At 36.1% G+C, this 21,377-nt stretch overlaps 2 protein-coding genes across 2 annotated transcripts; both read right to left on the reverse strand.

The window, feature by feature from the left end:
* Positions 1-8,885: 8,885 nt before the first annotated feature.
* On the reverse strand, positions 8,886-12,975 carry LOC149621268 (uncharacterized). Its single transcript, XM_089855932.1, has 3 exons — positions 12,936-12,975; positions 10,912-11,864; positions 8,886-10,770 (listed from the first exon to the last, which is right to left on the reverse strand). The coding sequence occupies exons 1-3, from the start codon at positions 12,973-12,975 to the stop codon at positions 9,829-9,831; spliced, it is 1,935 nt and encodes a 644-aa protein (XP_089712058.1). The 3' UTR covers positions 8,886-9,828.
* Positions 12,976-17,189: 4,214 nt separating this feature from the next.
* Positions 17,190-20,755, reverse strand: LOC149621269 (uncharacterized). The gene is made up of 6 exons (XM_089855934.1): positions 20,681-20,755; positions 20,545-20,607; positions 20,083-20,175; positions 19,811-19,956; positions 19,705-19,748; positions 17,190-18,699 (listed from the first exon to the last, which is right to left on the reverse strand). Exons 1-6 carry the CDS (start codon positions 20,753-20,755, stop codon positions 17,591-17,593), a joined length of 1,530 nt encoding a protein of 509 aa, XP_089712060.1. The 3' UTR covers positions 17,190-17,590.
* Positions 20,756-21,377: the final 622 nt, after the last annotated feature.

The raw sequence follows: 21,377 nt of genomic DNA on the forward strand, positions 1-21,377 counted from the left end.
CTTGATTTCATCTTCCTTTTAACTTTTATAATATTTTTTACCCATGTGCATTTCTTTTATTATTGATTAAACTCTATAAAAATAATTTTATCAGTTATCACTTACACTGTTCTGATATTCTTGCTCTTTGGAGAAATTGTTTCCTCTTTTATTTACCGTTTTCTAGCTGTATGGCTAAAAAAATATAAATTAACTGAAGTTGTTACGGATGAGGATATTAGTTTCACTGGGGCCGTAGTAGTGCCACAGTCCCGCCTTTGGCAGTATAGTTCGTCATTTTTGAACGACGCTAGAAAAGATTTTTACCTCTCCGAGTGACGTATGTCACGGAGAGGTATTACACCGGCCGTATCTGTCTGTCTGTGTGTGTGTCTGTCTGTCTGTCAGACCCCACGTGACCTCGTTCACAGTTTACAAATCGAAGCAAACAAATACCCGATTTCTGGAACGCGTTCGCGGTTCACGGAAATTTGGCCATTCATCTACCAACACCAGTCTTTACTAACTGGCTACTAAGGACCACAATCTGCTAGTCTTTGTCCATCCCACATGGACACTAGCCTGTACTTGCTGGCTCGTAAGCACCACCATCTTCTGTTCTTCGTCAATCCCACATTGACACCAGCTTCTATGCACCACCATCTTCAGGTCTTTGTCCATTCCGGCTTCGGCTTCTTCTCCATCGTTATCGTTTGGTTTTAAGATATACGCGGCGATCGGCTAGGGTTACGAGAAACGTCTAGCCTCCCAATGGCAGGGCTTCCACCATCGGTTCACGCGAATGTGTTTTCATCTATTATTATAATGGAAACGTATCGTATATAATTCCCAAAATTTGAAAAAAGTGGGCAAGAGGGGTACCCTTCACTTTAAACGTCAATATTAGCAAAGTTTCGAAAGATGATAGGAACAACTTTATTTTAAACGATTTAACTATTTTTAAAGTTATTTACTGGCGATTAAAATAATCAGTATCATTTATATTTAATTAATTATTTAAGATAAACTTATTTCTATGTGAGTTGATATAGAACGAGTAATGAAGATTGCATCCGAATCGAAACACTACACGCACATCAAAGTTAACATAAAGCGAGTAGGATGATAAGATCTCTTACAAAACGATAACATTTCCTTCTTGCAGAATATTAAATGGAAATATTTTAAATATTTTTCGGCATTACGATTCTTAAAGTAGTTGTGTAGCTATAAAGCTCTGTTTCATCTTAATATTCCAAGAACATATTTTGATATTAACATTTCAAATTTGGTGTTTACTTTTTAATTCAGCTTTACTACATTTATATATAGTGTAAACGCATTTTATTATATTCATTAGATAATATGGATGTTAATTCTTCATCTATCCACAACTGTTGAAGCGATTGGATCTGTGAAATAAGATATTTTAGATTTAAACTAGAAATGACCTTGTTTCGCCTCCTCTTTTAGGAGGTGTTAATGGTTCAGAGTGAGCTGAAAGTTAAATACACCCTTCAGTGATACATTTTAGGTCCTCATTGGAATGATTGAGGATACAAAAGAAATTGTTAAACGCTTAAGCCTTTGCTGAAGACCTTGGCGATATTTCGCCAATTTGAACTATGTATTTCCGGTTTTTCTCATTGGCTGGTGGACCTGTGTTTAAAAAGTAAATTCCTCTCGGCTCGGAGAGGTTTATTTTGGTTTCCCAACTTGTCTTCCTTATAGTCGACTATTCAAATCCCAGGTGGACTTCTAAATTTAATAATTAAATGAAGAAATTTTTTTCGAAGTCGGGTCGGGATTTGAACCCCGACCCAACCGCCCACAATCAAGCATGCTATCCAAATAGCCAAGAAGCTTTCATATGAAATTCGAGATTTTTTTCGTTAACCGAAGAAATGGAGAGAAACCAGTTCTTCTGTACCATAAGTATATGGAGCAGTATATGGTACAAGTTTACATTCGGTATCATAAGTATATGGTATAAGTTTACATTCGGTATCATAAATAGATTTTACATTCAGTATCATAAGTATATGGTATAAGTTTACATTCGGGATCATAAGTATATGGTATAAGTTTACATTCGGTATTATAAGTATATGGTATAAGTTTACATTCGGTATTATAAGTATATGGTATAAGTTTACATTCGGTATTATAAGTATATGGTATAAGTTTACATTCGGTATTATAAGTATATGGTATAAGTTTACATTCGGTATTATAAGTATATGGTATAAGTTTACATTCGGTATCATAAGTAGATTTTACATCCAGTATCATAAGTATATGGTATAAGTTTACATTTGTGCCCAATACATTGCTTCCATTTTTTGTGCCCAAAATAAAGAGTGAAAGAAAAAAGCAGTCTTTAATGCTTCAAGCAGGGAAATCGTCCTATGACTCAGAAACATCCACAGTAAACTTTCTCTGGGGTTGGGGAATTTTTCATGCATTCCGCCGCGTAGATTGTGAACTAGGTTAGTCATAAATCCAATGAATATGGATCACCGTGATTTGTCATTGCTTTCGACTTGTTTAGAACTACTGTACCTTATTGAAATTCTACAGGGCCGGTAGGCCCTTGTAGATATGACTTGATACCCGTTTGTAATGCTAAACGAAAAAATCACCTTTTTAGGGTTAGCGTCCCATAGAAAAAGCATTACATTTTACCCGGTTTTTTGGGGAAATTGTCATAGGCGATACGGAAAAACTACAGCGAAGTTAGTTTTCGGAATACTTTCAAATTAACAAGCATTTACTAAATGAGAAACTTACCTGCTTAGTTTTTAAATAATTGAAGTCTAATTTTTGTAATTTAACTAATTAATTATGCCTCGAATTCCCTATTTCATAGCAGACGACAGTAAGAAAGTTTATTTCATAGCAGCATAGCCCACTCGATCCGCGCTCCCGGACGCTGCGCTGCTCGAGCGCGAGCAGCTTGCGTCGTGACGCGCGTGATCGAGTGGGCTAAGATAGCAGACGACTGTAAGGCAACGCTAATTATTTTTTTTATATTTCATCCGAGCTTTAACACCTTTATTTGGATTTTCTATATGAACTATAACGCCCTTAAAAACCAAAATTGTTTTTATCAGGTCCAATTTTCGTCTAAAAAAGTAATTCAGGTAAATAATTACAGTAAATAGAGGTTTTAATATCGTTTGAAGTAATTTTTCGATGTTCGTTTTGGCCAAGGCTTAAGTTGAATTTTGGTAAGTCTGTGTAATATACTCTTTATAGCGTCTTTCGTCCTTTATGATTATAAAAAAAGCTGATTTCCAGCTCTGTTTTGGAATTTGATTTAGTCTGCTTCGTTTCATGCTAGAAACATATCCTAAGTTCCCAACCCTAGGTTTTACACTTAAAATACTACTGGAAAGATGACAAAAAGTGTTTTCGCTTGGCAGTTAAGACAGTGGTGTTTAAGTAAGCGCAGTTAATTCAACACTTCCATATGAGGTATACAGGGTTTCATTATTTTTTAATTTTTATATTAATTTTATTTTGGCTATTCTCAGTGAGCATTCATATGTTAAAACGCAATTTCGGATTTTTGTGGTCTCCCAAGTCTCCAAAACTGTAAGTTTATCATATTAGGGCAAATTATTATAATAATCAAGAATATGTATAGATTATCAAGGGTATAAATAGGCAACCTAAGACCCATTTGATTTATGAAGTAATAGATCATGTTAGGTTTAGATACAGGGTTAAGCTTATGTTAGGCTAGGTTGTTATGAGCGGCTAAATGTTCACCTGTTTTTGGAATTATCAAGTTTTATCAACTGAATATATTTCCCCTGCTCCAAAATTTTACTAAATTGGATTTGTTTTTACCCCTGATTATTGCTAATTATCTTGTTTATTGCCACAAATTTTCTAAAAAAAAATGGTATTTTAGCTTCTTTCTACCCTAAAAAGAGGCGCACTTTTAGCCATAATCAATGCACTTATTTAAGAAGTAAACAGTTCTACGAAATTAACTTTACGATTTTGAAAAGGCTATTAATTTTATTTAATACTCACTAATATCTCGTGCCATCATTATCAATAATGTATGACAAACCAAAGATGATTTCGATTTATATTTTATTCAAAACCGCTAACTAATAGCATTTTTGGTTCCTTAGATAATAGGGACGGGAAATGACATTTTCAGCCTGTTAAGAGTTGACTACTGCCTTAAGACTGAAGTGACAGATATTATACAAAAACGTCTTTGTTTGGACCAAGACCGAAAAAACCAACGATATGAGTGAGTTTTATCAATTGACTGAAGTTTTAGATATTGAAATTTTTCTTTAAGTATTTCTTGTAGTTTAATCCTTAATCACTATTTAATTCAATCAACTGATTTTACTCTTAATCGATCTATTCCCTCTAAATTTATTCAAAAATTGCATATCTCCGCTTTTTCAAGAACAATTCCATTTTCCGAAATCATTTTATCATGAAATTAATTATTTTGAAGGGAGTACGTTTAGAGGGATCAATAATTAATATTTGTAATATTCCACTGAATTTCTAATAAGAGCACCCATACACTGCAAGCACGGATGACTGCAAAGTAAGTGAAGTCATTTACGTATTAATTCCGCTGAAAAGAATATAAAATGACATTGTACAGTACTGAGAAATTTTTCTTTTTATGGAATCTTTACACTAACCTTTGGTTATTTTTATGCTTATAAAATATTTTTCCCGTCCATGAAAGGAGAGCTACCTACTAAAAGGTACCACATGGGACAAAAGTTGTTAATTTTCCTTTGATAAACGACATTATTTTATTAGTCCGAGAAAAATAAATTACTCTTCTCAGCAAATTGTAACCATTGAAAAAACATTTTTTGGTGCAAACTTGAAAATTTCTCAAGCCACTAACATTTAAACCAATGTCCGTCAAGGTGCTTACAAGTTAATGTGCAACGACACGAAATCCCTTCAAAATAATTAATTTCATGATAAAATGTTTTCGGAAAATGGAAATGTTCTTGAAAAAGCGGAGATATGCAATTTTTTGAATAAATTTAGAGGGAATAGATCGATTAAGAGTAAAATCAGTTGATTGAATTAAATAGTGATTAAGGATTAAACTACTAGAAATACTTAAAGAAAAATTTCAATATCTAAAACTTCAGTCAATTGATAAAACTCACTCATATCGTTGGTTTTTTGGTCTTGGTCCAAACAAAGACGTTTTTGTATAATATTTATTGCTATATTCAGGAGTGTATATACTTGGGGAATTTTTCATACATTCGGATACGTAGATTCCAAATCTAATTGTGTCCTTAGGTTAGTCATATATCCGATGAATATGGAATAGCCGTGATTTGCCATTCCTCTCGACTTCATCAGTATATTGTTGAAGTATTTATTTCTATATTCATGAGTGTACGACTTACTTCATTGGATTTTCCCCCTTTTTACCTCTCCGAGTGACGATGACGTCACGGAGAGGTATAACACTGGCCGTTTTTGTCTGTGTGTCTGTCTGTCTGTCTGTCAGTCCCCACGTGACCGCGTTCGCAGTTTACAAATCGGAGCAAACAAATACTCGATTTCCGGAACGCGTTCGCGGTTCACGAAAATTTGACCATTCATCTGCCAACACCGGTCTTTACTAACTGGCTTCTAAGGACCACAATCTGCTAGTCTTTGTCCATCCCACATGGACACTAGCCTGTACTTTCTGGCTCGTAAGCACCACCATCTTCTGTTCTTCGTCAATCCCACATTGACACCAGCTTCTATGCACCACCGTCTTCAGGTCTTTGTCCATTTCGGCTTCTTCTCCATCGTTATCGTTTGGTTTTAAGATATACGCGGCGATCGGCTAGGGTTACGAGAAACGTCTAGCCTCCCAATGGCAGGGCTTCCACCATCGGTTCACGCGAATGCGTTTTTATCTATTATTATAATGGAAACGAATCGTATATATACCCCAAAATTTGAAGAAAGCGGGCAAGAGGGGTACCCTTCACTTTAAACGTCAATATTAGCAAAGTTTCGAAAGATGATAGGAACAACTTTATTTTAAACGATTTAACTATTTTTAAAGTTATTTACTGGCGATTAAAATAATTAATATCATTTATATTTAATTAATTATTTAAGATAAACTTATTTATATGTAATGACACAAGTGAGAGTTTATATAGAACGAGTAATGAATGAATCGAAACACTACACGCACATCAAAGTTAATATAAAGCGAGTAGAATGATAAGATCTCTTACAAAACGATAACATTTCCTTTTTGCAGAATATTTAATGGAAATATTTTAAATATTTTTCGGCATTACGATTCATTAAGTAGTTGTGTAGCTATAAAGCTCTGTTTCATCTTAATATTCCAAGAACATCTTTTGATATTAACATTTCAAATTTGGTGTTTACTTTTTAATTCAGCTTTACTACATTTATATATAGTGTAATCGCATTTTTTATATTAATTAGATAATATGGATGTTAATTCTTCATCTATCCACAAGTGTTGAAACGATTGGGTTGTGAAATAAGATACTCTAGATTTAAACTAGAAATGACCTTGTTTCGCCTCCTCTTATAGGAGGTGTTAACGGTTCAGAGTGAGCCGAAAGTTAAATACACCCTTCAGTGATACATTTTAGGTCCTCATTAGAATTATTGAGGATACAAAGGAAAATGTTAAACGCTTAAGCCTTTGCTAAAGACCTTGGCAATATTTCGCCAATTTGAACTATGTATTTCCGGTTTTTCTCATTGGCTGGTGGACCTGTGTTTAGAAAGTAAATTCGTCTCGGCTCGGGGAGGTTTATTTTGGTTTCCCAACTTGTTAGTATTTATTTACTTACTTTCTCTGAAATAGCTTCACAGTTTCCAGATGGTCGGTTTACCGCCCAAATTGGGCTTCTTTTCGATCTATGTAGCGGGGGAACGATTGGGATTTCAAAGATTATGGCATTTTTTACATGTAAAATGTTTTACATAGCTGGAGCCTTAAAAACGATGGGGCTCTAATCTGGCCGGGGCCATCTTGTTTTATGTGCAGTAATTATGCGATAAAGAAGTTATGATTTATGGAGTAGTGGGGAGAGAGGGCTTTCCGTAATTTCGATTTGTCAGTTAATTGGAGTGCAGTCAAGGGAAATTTATGGTGAAGTGAGTTTGATGGAGTGTAATCATAATGGTCGAGCGGAGTTTTCGGCGTCTACTTTGTCTCCCACTTTTCGCGCCAATAAGAATGACTACCAGACAGTTAAGTTTCCCAGACTAAGACATGGAGGCTGTAATATTGTTATTATTGGAGTGGAATTTGAATATATATAAGAAATGGGTGAAGTGAGTTAGACAGAGAGTAGTGGACAAGTGTTTGAGGGGCTTTTCAATAGTTTGTGGGCATGGCCCATTGTAATGGAAGAAATCTTCGAGACGGATATGAGCAATTTAAGTGGCATATATTTAAAGGCGTCTACTAATCAGCGTGGGAAATAAGGCAGTGGCACAGGGCAAATGACCAGTTTAAATAGTGCCTGGACCAGATTATAAATTAAATCCGCGGAAAATTCAAGGCTAACCAGAGTCCAGACATTATCTCAACTATTTTTATTATCCACTTCTAAAATTCAGCAAACAACGCGAACTGGTCAATGGTCATGGTTCAGTTTATTTCAGGCCAGGGGGGGTCGCTGGCCAAATGTCCAGTTTAATAAAAATTATTATGTCCCACCCTGCCTTGCGTAATTAATTGAAAGTTCTGGGCTATAACCCACTCGCTCACGCGCTCGACGAAGCAAGCTACTCGCGTTTAGAGACAGTACGAGCAGGGAGGAGAGACTTGAGAGGGAGCGTTAAAGTGAATAGGCGCGTTCGTTCGCTTTCCTGGCTAAACTCGTCTCTCTCTGGCGCTGACTCGGGGACTCATTGCGGTGTCCGCGCGCATGCGTCAAATTTAAAAACCGGCTTTGAACTAGAAGGGGAAGGTCGTGTTTGAATTTCTGCCATGGTTAACTATAAGAAGTGTTGTTTTTTAATTGTTCAAGTAACCCTAAGTATTTAACAAGACCCGACATGGTTAATATCGTTTTCAAACCATTTCCCAAACTAAAAACAAAGCTTGAAATTTATTGAAAGTGAGTAGAAGCTAGTGGAAATCGGTCTTTCACAAGCTAATATCCATCTTTTACATTTTTCTATCTGGGTTTTTGGCTTTGGGAACGCGTGGAAGAATATTCCTTTCATATATTTTTAAGCGAATACCTTGAATCATTCCTACAACCGTTACAAAAACAGGGCTCCCACCAAAATCTCAAAAATAAATAGGGGAAAAAGGGACTTTTCACGATAAAAATAGGGTAAAATAGGGACCTAAATTTTAAAAGTAGGAACCAAAAAGGGACCACTGGTAAAGCAAAATGATATCTATTCTGTGAAAATATCACAAACAGTTAGGAACCTATTACTCTTTTCTATTTTTTCGACAAAATAGGATATTATTTCTGACTTTCTTTTGTTTATATTCTTATTCTTAGGGAACGGTAGGTTTTCTGATTAGAAGTAACTATTTTCGTATCATGTTTACTAACTAACTTGAACAAATTTCTCTGACCATTTGCAATAACGTACATGGCGAACATATATGAAAACCAGTCTAAATTCAGTCGAATATTTTTCACCCGTTTTTGTTGTTATAAAAATTGGCCAATTAATTCGATTAAATTTAACATTAAGTAAATCATAAATAACCGGCGCGAGCGAAGCGAGCTCCGCAAATTTGGGTCTCTGCTAAAATCTCAGACAAGACATTTTCAGGTCACCCTTATTCTTTTTCTGAGGTTTATAAAAATATAGTGATTTAAGGACCGAATACCAATTTTAGGGTAGATTAAGGACCTTGTAGGGAAATAGGGACTTTAGGGACCTGGTGGGAACCCTGCAAAAACAATTTGGCATTTTTATTAAGCCTCGGTTTCCTCCCAACAGACGTTGATTGTTCGTTGAACAGAGTGAGTGGGGCAGCAGTCGATGGAAGCGGAAGCTGGCGCTGGCGGCAGAGAGAATTTTTAAATTCTCTCTGCTGGCGGTAGTAAACGACGTCACTCGCGCCTGCGCGTTAGCTAAAATTGAGGAACGGAGATAAAAATTCCTACCCCCCCCCGCCCCACTTTCTTTCCCATTTGCCACTGTATGACGGTTTTTTTAGCATTAGATCAACACTCCCTCTAACGTTCCTTACTCCCTGGTACGAGTCGGCGGGACGTTGATTTGTTCAAGATGAATTGACTATATTTTTCACAATATGACAAGGTTAGGCACTACTTCAATTGAATTACCATCTGAAAATTGATCTTCTTTAAATAGATTTTATGAACTTTAATATTCGTTCGAATATTAAATGCTTGTACAATTAACTTTCTTTCAATAAATGAAATGGGTCGAAGTTACAAAATCAAACAATTAAAATACTATTATAATAAAATCAGAGTATGAAGTAAAAAATTTAAATTGTTAAAAATTTAGTAGTATTAACTTATAATGAACATTATACATTGGCATCCACCACTACTGTTTCTTAATAGTTTTCATTTAGAATTCTTTTGAATATTTAGTTATTGTCAATGGATTTGAATATTTATGCGATCACAGTTAAGGGTTTGCTTGTAAAGTCACACTGATCACATTAGAAGGGTTTTTCTCTACTGTGAACGCGTTGACGGGTCTGGTAAAACATGGTAAATCTACTCTCTCAGCTCACCTAAAATCAGAATGATCACATACGACGTTTTTCACCACCATGGATTCGTTGATATGTGATCAATAAGCACTTCCACGCGCTAACGTTGTCACTGATCACATTTGAATGCATGGTTTTCCCCCACTGTGAATGCGTTGGTGTCTGATTAAACTAATCTTGTAATTGCTGGCATAATCACACTGATTACATTTGAAGGGTTTTTCACTGTTGTGAATGCGTTTATGTGTGATCAAAGCATTCTTTAGCGAACATATATATCCACACTGATCACATTTGAATCTTTTTTCCCCAGTGTGAATGCGTTGATGTGCGATCAAACCACTCTTTTGCGTACATTTAAATTCACACTGATCACATTTGAATGGTTTTTCTCCAGTGTGAATGCGTTGATGTGTGATCAAACCACTCTTTTGCGTACATTTATATTCACACTGATTACATTTGAATGGTTTTTCCCCAGTGTGAATGCGTATATGTGTGATCAAACCACTCTTCTGCGTGCAGGCATAATCACACTGATCACATTTGAAGGGTTTTTCACTACTGTGAATGCGTTTATGTGTGATCAAAGCATTCTTTTGCGAACATATATATCCACACTGATCACATTTGAATGGTTTTTCCCCAGTGTGAATGCGTTTATGTGCGATCAAACCACTCTTTTGCGTACATTTAAATTCACACTGGTCACATTTGAACGGTTTTTCTCCAGTGTGAATGCGTTGATGTGTGATCAAACCACTCTTTTGCGTACATTTATATTCACACTGATTACATTTGAATGGTTTTTCCCCACTGTGAATGCGTTGGTGTCTGATTAAACTAATCTTGTTATTGCTGGCATATCCACACTGATCACATTTGAATGGTTTTTCTCCAGTGTGAATGCGTTGATGTGTGATCAAACCACTCTTTTTCGTACATTTAAATTCACACTGATCACATTTGAATGGTTTTTCTCCAGTGTGAATGCGTTGATGTGTGATCAAACCACTCTTTTGCGTACATTTAAATTCACACTGATCACATTTGAATGGTTTTTCTCCAGTGTGAATGCGTTGATGTGTGATCAAACCACTCTTTTGCGTACATTTATATTCACACTGATTACATTTGAATGGTTTTTCCCCAGTGTGAATGCGTATATGTGTGATCAAACCACTCTTCTGCGTGCAGGCATAATCACACTGATCACATTTGAAGGGTTTTTCACTACTGTGAATGCGTTTATGTGTGATCAAAGCATTCTTTTGCGAACATATATATCCACACTGATCACATTTGAATGGTTTTTCCCCAGTGTGAATGCGTTTATGTGCGATCAAACCACTCTTTTGCGTACATTTAAATTCACACTGGTCACATTTGAACGGTTTTTCTCCAGTGTGAATGCGTTGATGTGTGATCAAACCACTCTTTTGCGTACATTTATATTCACACTGATTACATTTGAATGGTTTTTCCCCACTGTGAATGCGTTGGTGTCTGATTAAACTAATCTTGTTATTGCTGGCATATCCACACTGATCACATTTGAATGGTTTTTCTCCAGTGTGAATGCGTTGATGTGTGATCAAACCACTCTTTTTCGTACATTTAAATTCACACTGATCACATTTGAATGGTTTTTCTCCAGTGTGAATGCGTTGATGTGTGATCAAACCACTCTTTTGCGTACATTTAAATTCACACTGATCACATTTGAATGGTTTTTCTCCAGTGTGAATGCGTTGATGTGTGATCAACCTACTCTTGTGCGAACATTTATATTCGCACTGAACACATTTGAATGGTTTTTCTCCAGTGTGAATGCGTTGATGTGTGATCAAACCACTCTTTTGCGTACATTTAAATTCACACTGATCACATTTGAATGGTTTTTCTCCAGTGTGAATGCGTTGATGTGTGATCAACCTACTCTTGTGCGAACATTTATATTCGCACTGAACACATTTGAATGGTTTTTCCCGACTGTGAATAAGTTGATGTGTGATCAAAAGACTATTCTCTTTGCTGGAAAAGTCACACTCATCACATTTGAAGATCTCTTCAACGTTCCTCTTTCGCATGTGACGTTCTTGATCATTTTTAGAGTATTTGCATCGAGTTGAAAGTTCATTCTTGGATTTTTCTACAGAAAGAAAATTAACCCTTGAATATAAGTTTAAATCGAAGTTTGCACAAAAAGCTGAACCCTCTGTTAATTTGTGTCTCCTTGATACAAATTTTCCAGATAATATAACGTTCGGTTTGTTTTCAAAAAGGTTATGAATTTCCAAAGTTTTAGCGGATTATCATTCACTTCTGAAGAAGTTTAATTATCACGAAAATTATAGTTGAAGGGAGCCCAGCCAAAAATGTAAATCCCTCATAGGAAAAAATAGGAGTATAAATAGTATAAAAAATACTCTTCGGACGAAATTTTCCGATGAAAAATCGTCGGCTGTTGCAAGATATCCCTGACCAGTTTTGGTGATCAGTTGCTCACCATGCAGACCTTACTTCATAATTTTGGTTCGTTGGTATCACCATAAGTTTATAAGAAATATTCCATAAGTATGACACTTCTAATACTTCGTAATGCTAGAGACATAATGAGAGCTAGTTCGCGAACGACACGTCAATTGACTACACGCGGTTTTGCAGTAGTTTCATCATCCTATTTAGTCGGAACTAAGCCTTTGACATCGCCATAACCAGGCGTCAATTTTCGAGAATCTATGTTGTTTCACCAACGTCACTTAATGACAAGTGTTCAGTAACAACTGAGAAACATATGTAACATGTCTTATGAAATTATGGTATCACTGTGCGACGAGTGATTCGATAGGCCTTTTAAGAATCATTTCAAACCCTGAGATATTTTCACATTTTGCAAATTAATAACTTAGCTATGGTTAAAACAAAAAGGAATATACTATAAGAAGGTATAAGTTGCGAGATCATTAACTTCTACTCTTACGCCGGTGTCAGTGGACAAGTAAACCCTTTTCATGTCCGTCATTACTCCGCCCTTTCCCATTGGATCCCAAGGGGGATAGGTCTTACAGACACGAATGACGTATTCCGACTAGAGAAAAAAACCTCGAGCAAACTAAACAGAAAATGGAAGCTAACCGCGGTGCTGAAAAGGTACGACAGTCGTTTTGGCTGTTCTTTAATAACTGGGGCAACTAGAAAATTATGAAGCCAATATACTAACGTAGATAATAGTATGGACTGTGTTCAGATCTATGCAACATTGTACTAACAATAGTATTTGGACATAACGTTAACAAAGTTAATTTTGTCTGTTTTTCCATCGAATAAAATGAAAATGTGGGGAATATTTTTTGATAATTCGAGGCAGAGTGTAATACTGTAGCCAGTAAAGACAATTTTAACTCAATATTACGATAATTGTGGTTAATTATTGCATTTCAAAATGAATTTGATCCTAACTTAGCTAGACCAAAATGGATATATATATACTAAGCCAAATCATGTTCACGGCACCGAGCTCAGTATCCTAGGCTTGGAGCAGGTAAATCCTGCTGCCTCGAAATCGAGGCTTTAACGGTCTGGAGTGGACCGAAAGTTAATTACACACTTAAATTATGCCTACATTTAAGATTAATGGAATAGTCAGAATTCATTACATGACCTCTTTTATTTCAGGGTTATTAGGGTCATCCACATTTTTAACGCATAAAAGAAAGTGATAAAACACGTCGTCTCCACATCGTAAAGCTTCACGGTGCAACAAATACTCGCATAGGTGCATGTCCAAGTCTTTGGTTTGAACAACTCCTCAATAATGTAGTACTATCGTGGCGATTATCCGGACATAATTCGATGCGGAACCTTCCTCCACCGCGTTCGCTTCCAGTTTGAAGTTCTATCATCCCAACTATACATTGTCCGTCAAGTTTACAGCCTCGATGGTACTTTTGGTTTCGTCTATCTCTACCACCAAACCCTCACCCCCAATTTGGTATTCCTCCATCATCAGTTTAGCTGCCACTTTTTCCAAAATATTCTCCTATTAATTGGTTGCCACCTTTTCCTAAATATTCTCCTAATAGTTAGCTGTCACCTTTTCCAAAATATTCACCTATTAATTAGTTCCCTCCTTTTCCAAAATATTTTCCTAATAGTTAGGTGTCACCTTTTCCAAAACAATGGTTCCAATAATTCGTTGTCACGTTTCCCACAATATTGTGCTACTAATTAGCTGCCACCTTTTCCAAAAAAAATGCTTAGATGTGTTAAAGATGTATTAAAAATGTGTATGACCCTAATAACCCTGAAATAAGAGAGACCATGTAAAGAAATATGACTATTCCATTAATCTTAAATATAGGCATAATTTAAGAGTGTAATTAACTTTCGGTCCACTCCAGACCGTTAAAGCCTCGATTTCGAAGCAGCTGGATTTACCTGCTCCAAGCTTAGGATACTGAGCTCGGTGCCGTGGAGATGATTTGGCTTAGTATATATATCCATTTTGGTCTAGCTAAGTTAGGATCAAAACACATTTTGAAATGCAAAAATTAACCAAAATTATCGTAATATTGAGTTAAAATTGTCTTTACTGGCTACAGTATTACACTCTGCCTCGAATTATCAAAAAATATTCCCCACATTTTCATTTTATTCGATGGAAAACAGACAAAATTAACTTTGTCCAAATACTATTGTTAGTACAATGTTGCATAGATCTGAACACAGTCCATACTATTATCTACGTAACCATTTTAGCTGCATAATTTTCTAGTTGACCCAGTTACTAAAGAAACCCCGTCGTTTTCAAGTGCCATCAACAAGCTAGTTAAAGGTTTTGAATCTAACTTAGATTCAAAGTTATAGAAATTGTCTGATAGTTCTAAACAAGCTGGTTACTCGGATTAAAGTCGTACTCTACATTGTTGGATATTTCCTTGTTATAATGGTCAATGTTTGGGGGGGGGCATATATCTGTAACCAATTGATGTACACCCCATGTTCATTGATACTTTTCACTCAGTTGTTCCCAATAAACACGATCCCTCATAATTGACGGACTTTTCAAATTCACCCTTTTTACCAGCTTCAGTGGATACATTGCTCAAGGTTATTTTCAAACACAGTAGTATGACTCGGGCTATTCTCTCTCTAGGTACCCACACTTTTTAAGAAGAAAATAACTTACCAATTTTCGAACTAGCAGACGAATAGTTTGTCGTGCAAGGTTCAAGGGCGTCTAAGTTGGGCACTGAAGTATCGTTTTTAGGTTCAGGCGATATATCCGGTAAGTCGCTATCCAGATGAACCGGGGTCAGTTCAGATGAACCGCAGCTCGGTTCAATATTTCCTTTTTCATGACATTTATTTTTAGATTCCTGTGCTTCCATAGATTCTATAATTGAATCGTTCTCCATATTTCTTTCAAGGGACAATTCCAAATCGTTTTTTGACTTCGACATTCAGTTGAGGAACTCACACTTTCATGGACTGCGATGTAATATCTCGATTTTCTCTCTTTGTCAAGGACCTTTGACACGAAAAGTTTTAATATAATAAAAATAAATGTAAATCAAGATTTGGCATAGATAAGTTTAGTACAACAGAGTTCTAAGTCGAGGCTTAAAAAATATACTATTTTAGTAATAGTGTTATCATAAATTTTAAAATTACTCATGTCCATGGTTAAGTGTTTTTTTTACCTATTTGAGATTTTATGGACTATTTGAAATAAGCACCTCTGGGCAATTGCGTACCACCCTGCCCTCTTGATAACAAAATTCTCGCGGTACGTGCTTCATGTCGAATGAAATTTAGCGCAAGATTTTTTAAAATTGGGTGGGAGATGTAGAGGGTGCAACGAATTTTTTTTTAACAGGAATGCAAAGCGTTATGCGATTGGTCGGAGGTGCTTATTTCAAATTATCCATAAAATCTCAACCTAATTTGAATTTTGAAATCATTTGGAGGTATTTCCTGAATATTTCATAATGTAGACTGGTCTTATAATTAGTAGAAGAGTCCATAAAAAAATCGCTTGATTTCACCCTCCTTTTAACTTTTATAATAATTTATTTTACCCATGTGCATTTCTTTTATTATTGATTAAACCCTATAAAAATAATGTTATCAGTTATCACTTACACTGTTCTGATATTCTTGCTCTTTGGAGAGATAGATTCCTCTTTTATTTACCGTTTTCCAGCTGTATGGCTAAAACTTAACTGAAGTAGTTACGGATTTCGGAACAAAAGATAACTACACCAATTGCCGCCAAAAACTAATCTCTAGCAGACTCAGAAGGTTCTAATTTTTGAGGACGGCTCGACTGGGGGCCGGGGCTGGCACCTGGGGTATGCCATAGCCAACTCGATCATGCGCTCCTGGACACAAGCTGCTCGCAGTCGCAGCGGCTAGAGTGGGATATAGACCGAGTGGGGAAATGTAAAGCCCCGCCCATTGACATGCGCAATAACCACTGGATGTTTTACTTCCAACAGCAACACGTAAATAGCGAGAAAATCTACTCTTTGGCGCGAAATTTAAAATGCTTAGTTTTAAATCATTGGTGTTGCTATAGATAATGTTAGTTCAAATCTTAATAAAAAGGTGAATATTTGTGTTATTATATAGATTTTAAAATATTTCCCACCATGTTTTAAACACAACATATACATTGTTTATTACTAAACAATAAAGGATTTACATTCATTATTACGTTAGGAAAAATGGTTTAAATTATTGGTAGACCGAGCGATGATGTTTTAATTGTAAAATACCTGCACTTGCGTCTTTGCAAGGTCACTTCTTGCTTTTTCAATGAGAGACTACAGTTTTCTAATAGCTATTTTGTTTGAAGGTACATTTTTCTGTGAATTTTTGCAGTTAGTTCCAGGATAAGGAGAGTAGTCTTTGTAAAGTGCGGCGCTGAGGCAATTTTAGTTACCAAAAATGAAAATAATCACAATAAAGAAAGGAGGTCAATGGATAAAGGATGGGCGTGAAAAACATTCGAAGCTCTATAGGATGTGCAACTCCCTGTACAAAAAAGTAGGCAAGTTGATACTAGCGACGCCTGACTAACAGCGCTGGAAAGCCTGGCCCTTTGACGCGCTCGACGAGGCAGTACGAGTCGGCGGGACGTTGCTTTGCTTCTTGGCTTAGGGGAATACGCTGTCTATTGGTTTCTCTTCAAGTAAACTATGGAATGGTCTATTCATATACTAAACCTCGAATACAGTCCTGCACTGCTCAAAAACTTCATTTGTTAATATCTCAAAGGAAAGAGATATGATATTGCCAAATGAAACGAATATAGGCCATATTTATCTCAGTATGACAAGGCTACGCACTTCAATTGAATTACCAAGTGAAAATTGATATCATTTAAACAGATTTTTATTAATTTTAATACTCGTTACAATATCAAAGGCTTGTACAACCAACTTTCTTTCCAAAAATGAAACTCAAACAATTAAAATTCACTTATAATAAAATCAGAGTAAGTAAAAAAATTAAAAAGTTAAAAATTATGTAGTATTAACCTATAATGAAGATTATACATTAGCTTCCTCCACTACTGTTTATTAATAAATTTCATTTAGAATTCTTTTGAATATTTAGTTATGGTCAATGGTTTTGAATATTTATTGCGATCACGTGCTAAGGGTTTGCTGGTAAAGTCACAATGATCACATTAGAAGTGTTTTTCCCTACTGTGAACGCGTTCACGAGTCTGATAAAACTACTCTTTCAGCTCACCTAAAATCACAATGATCACATACGAAGTTTTTCACCACCATGAATTCGTTGATGTGTGATCAATAAGGACTTCCACGCGCTAACATAGGTCACTATTCACATTTGAATGGTTTATTATGGTTTTTCACCACTGTGAATGCGTTGATGATTGATCAAATGAGCCCTATGCGTGCATGCATAGCCACACCGATCACATTTGAAGGGTTTTTCACCACTGTGAATGCGTGGACGTTTGATCAATAAGCTCTTCCACGCGATAGCGTATTCACTCTCATCGAATTTGGAGGGGTTTTCACCACTGTGAATGCGTTGATGTATGTTCAAACTACTCCTCTGGGTGGTTGCATATTCACAATGCTCACATTTGAATGGTGTTTCATCACCATGAATGCGTTTATGTCTGATCAAACCATTCTTACGAATACTTGCAAAGTCACACTGATCACATTTGAAGGATTTTTCATCACCGTGTACGCGTTTATGTCTGATCAAACCATTCTTACGAATACTTGCAAAGTCACACTGATCACATTTGAAGGATTTTTCATCACCGTGTACGCGTTGATGTCTGATCAAACCAATCTTACGAATACTTGCAAAGTCACAGAGATCACATTTGAAGGGTCTTTCCCCCCTGTGAATGCTTTGATGTATTTCCAAATCATACTTCCGAGTACAAGCAAAGTCACACTGATCGCATTTGAATGGTTTTTCACTGCTGCGAATGCGCTGATGACTGATCTGATGACTGATCAAATGACCACTCTCTGTGGTTACAAATTCACACTGATCACATCTGAAGGGATTTACACCATGGTAAAGACGTTGATGTCTAATGAAACAATGCTTCCACACACTACTAAAGTCACAATGCTCGCATTTGAAGGGTGTTTCAATATGCATCGTGCTTTTATGTGCGATAAGATAATGCTTCCGTGTGCAGGCATATTCACACTGATCACATTTGAAGGGTAATTCACCGCTATGAATGCGTTCATGCGCGATCAAATTACTCTCCAGCTTGCTGGCATAATCACACTGATTACATTTGAAGGGTCTTCCTTTTCCCCCAAAGTGAATGAGTTTGTGCTTGATCAAATTACTTTTCTGTGTGCTGGAAAATTCACACTGATCACATTTGAAGATTTGTTCTCTATTATGAATTTTGAAGCGAAGTTCAACAACTCTTTTATCTTCAATATTATGTTTTTCCTTGGATTTACCTACACAAATCAAAAAATACATTTCATAAAGAAAAAATCATGTAACATCTGGAAAGCGCGATGATTCTATGAGATTTGACGGAGCTCGTATCACACCCCATAATTAGTCACGAGCCTTCTAAAGTATCCGCCCACTTTTCACACACAGTGGGGACTAGGAGTGAAAGATTCTCAGGATCGCATCTATTTTTTCTAAGTAATATTCACGCGTAGTCCACAAATTAACATTAAAAATTCTGTATTCTGCAAGCACACTTATATTTGGACCTAGGGGCGAGTTTTTGGGCTAAAGCTGAAAACGAGGCAAATTTACACTTCCCAACATCTAACTCAAATATTTCACAGAAATAAGTATTCTAGTGGCCAAATAACTTAATAATCCCTTATCCTTTCCCAAAATCGAACATACGTAATTTCGCTGTAAGTAAAGCCTACATTTGTTTCACTTATCATATAAAAATTCTAATCTGATCATAAACGATAAAAATTGAGGCGTTCAAGCTCTGGTTTTATTGCTTTTGCCGTTATAATATTTTAAAGCCTTTCTCTGTGCCATCTTAGCTCAATGAGATTATCATAAGTTATTTCCCAGCATGCTCTGTCAATCCTCAAAAGACTGTTGAGAAATTCGAAATATTTTCTATTTTGGGCCGATGCCTTAATCTTTGTGATTGGCATCAGCAGTAGAGTTCAGAAATAAAATCACATTTGCTACTTTCGCCAACAGGGGTCGAATGAATTTCATTCTTGTATGTTAAGCCATCAAATTATGCAAATCAGTTCAATACATAAAAATTATGTATAATGCACATTCTTAAAGGGTTCCACAATGTGTTTGCCCAACTTCATACCATCACCACTGACTAATAAGGCTTTTAGAAATTGCCGTAAAACTGCTCGGGGCTATAGTTGTAGCTTATCCGTGGGGGGTTCAAAGAATTGTGCACCTAGCAAGTGACTTGTGGGAGATCTACAATATTTCTACTAATATAAAAATTTACACACCAGGCTGGTTGTGGTTCTGGTCCTCAGTAGGGACTCCTTCCGAACTATACAATTAAAATTATGATAAAATAAAACAATAAAATACACCTTTTTTTCACTTGCAAACCTTTCATTTTGAGGTTGAGGATGTTGCTGTTCCGCAACTGGTAGGGATAATGCTTGGCTATCTGGTTCTGAATCATTATCAACTGGTTCAACTTTTGGCTCTGAATCATAATCAACTGGTTCAACTTTCACTGATACATCGTTAGCCTTTTTTTAAACAATTAGATTTTAGGAATATTCATTAATCATTGTTAATCTCATCTTTCGTTTTCATCAAATAAACAATGTTGTATACCTTGAGACTCATGACTTGTTTTTCAATTCTTCTCTGACCTTATTGAGCCTGTCAATTTTATCTCCTTGCTCATTAATAGTTAATTCATTTTCCATCCTCTCTTTTCTCACGTTTGAAACTAAAATGTCAAACTAAAAAATTTAATTAAGATTCTGATTTCCATGTGACTTTCAGGACAAACAAGAGACAGAGGAAACCAATGTCCTTTAAAGAACATTTATAATCCTCATTTTCAATGATTCTTAAAACAAGGGAGCTTTATCCTCTAAACTTCTAGCCAATGAGAGTGAAATTTTTCGTTGGCAGGACATTTGCAAAAGTTCAATGTTCATCAGCCATTTAATGGGGGTAGACAATGATATTTTGAATCTCATAAAGACTTCATAGGGGACAGGAAATCTAGGCGCTTTCGGTCAAGCATGTTTTATGTTAGATTTCCTCGTAATGTTTTTTCTATGGGAACACTATTTGGGAAGTTTTCTCGTTTTGTCAAAAAGTACCTTGTTCCTCAGTTTCTTCATTATATCATCTTTGCTTAAGCAACAATCATTCTCATCCATTTCCTAGAACAAACAGCAGTTTTTTTTGTAATTTCACGCGGTAGAACAAGGAATAGTTCAATTTATGGTCAAATACCTTTCTATGACTATCCCTTTGAAAATAGACCACATTCATATAGGCGTTGCGTAAAGACAGTTTATGTCGACACATTTCTTTCCTAAAATTAAACTTTGAATGAAGACGTGTTTCGAAACATGAAACATTTTTTGAAAAACAAGCTAAGGAATGGAGAAAAATGTTGATTTTTTAAACTAATAATAGTTTACAGTGTTGCCAAACTTTTGTGAGACAAACCGGCTCAAGGCTGAAAGGTTTGATTAGTGGGAGAGCATTGTTACAAATTCCGACTGATTAGTGTCTAATATTAAATTTTAATAAAATATTTTTTATATTTAACACTCATAAAATGTCATTGAACTGTGATTAATGATGGAATGTACATCACGACGGGATTAGTGAGGGAATGTACATCACGACGTGATTAGTGAGGGAATGTACATCACGACCTGATTAGTGAGGGAATGTACATCACGACCTGATTAGTGAGGGAATGTACATCACGACGTGATTAGTGAGGGAATGTACATCACGACGTGATTACTGAGGGAATGTACATCACGACGTCATTAGTGAGGAAATGTACATCACGACGTGATTAGTGAGGGAATGTACATCACGACCTGATTAGTGAGGGAATGTACATCACGACGTCATTAGTGAGGAAATGTACATCACGACGTGATTAGTGAGGGAATGTACATCACGACCTGAT

The sequence above is a fragment of the Phalangium opilio genome, unplaced genomic scaffold (genome assembly GCF_054372755.1).
Source record: "Phalangium opilio isolate 3A_F unplaced genomic scaffold, DU_Popi_V2 ptg000209l_1, whole genome shotgun sequence".
NCBI classification, from domain to species: domain Eukaryota; kingdom Metazoa; phylum Arthropoda; class Arachnida; order Opiliones; family Phalangiidae; genus Phalangium; species Phalangium opilio.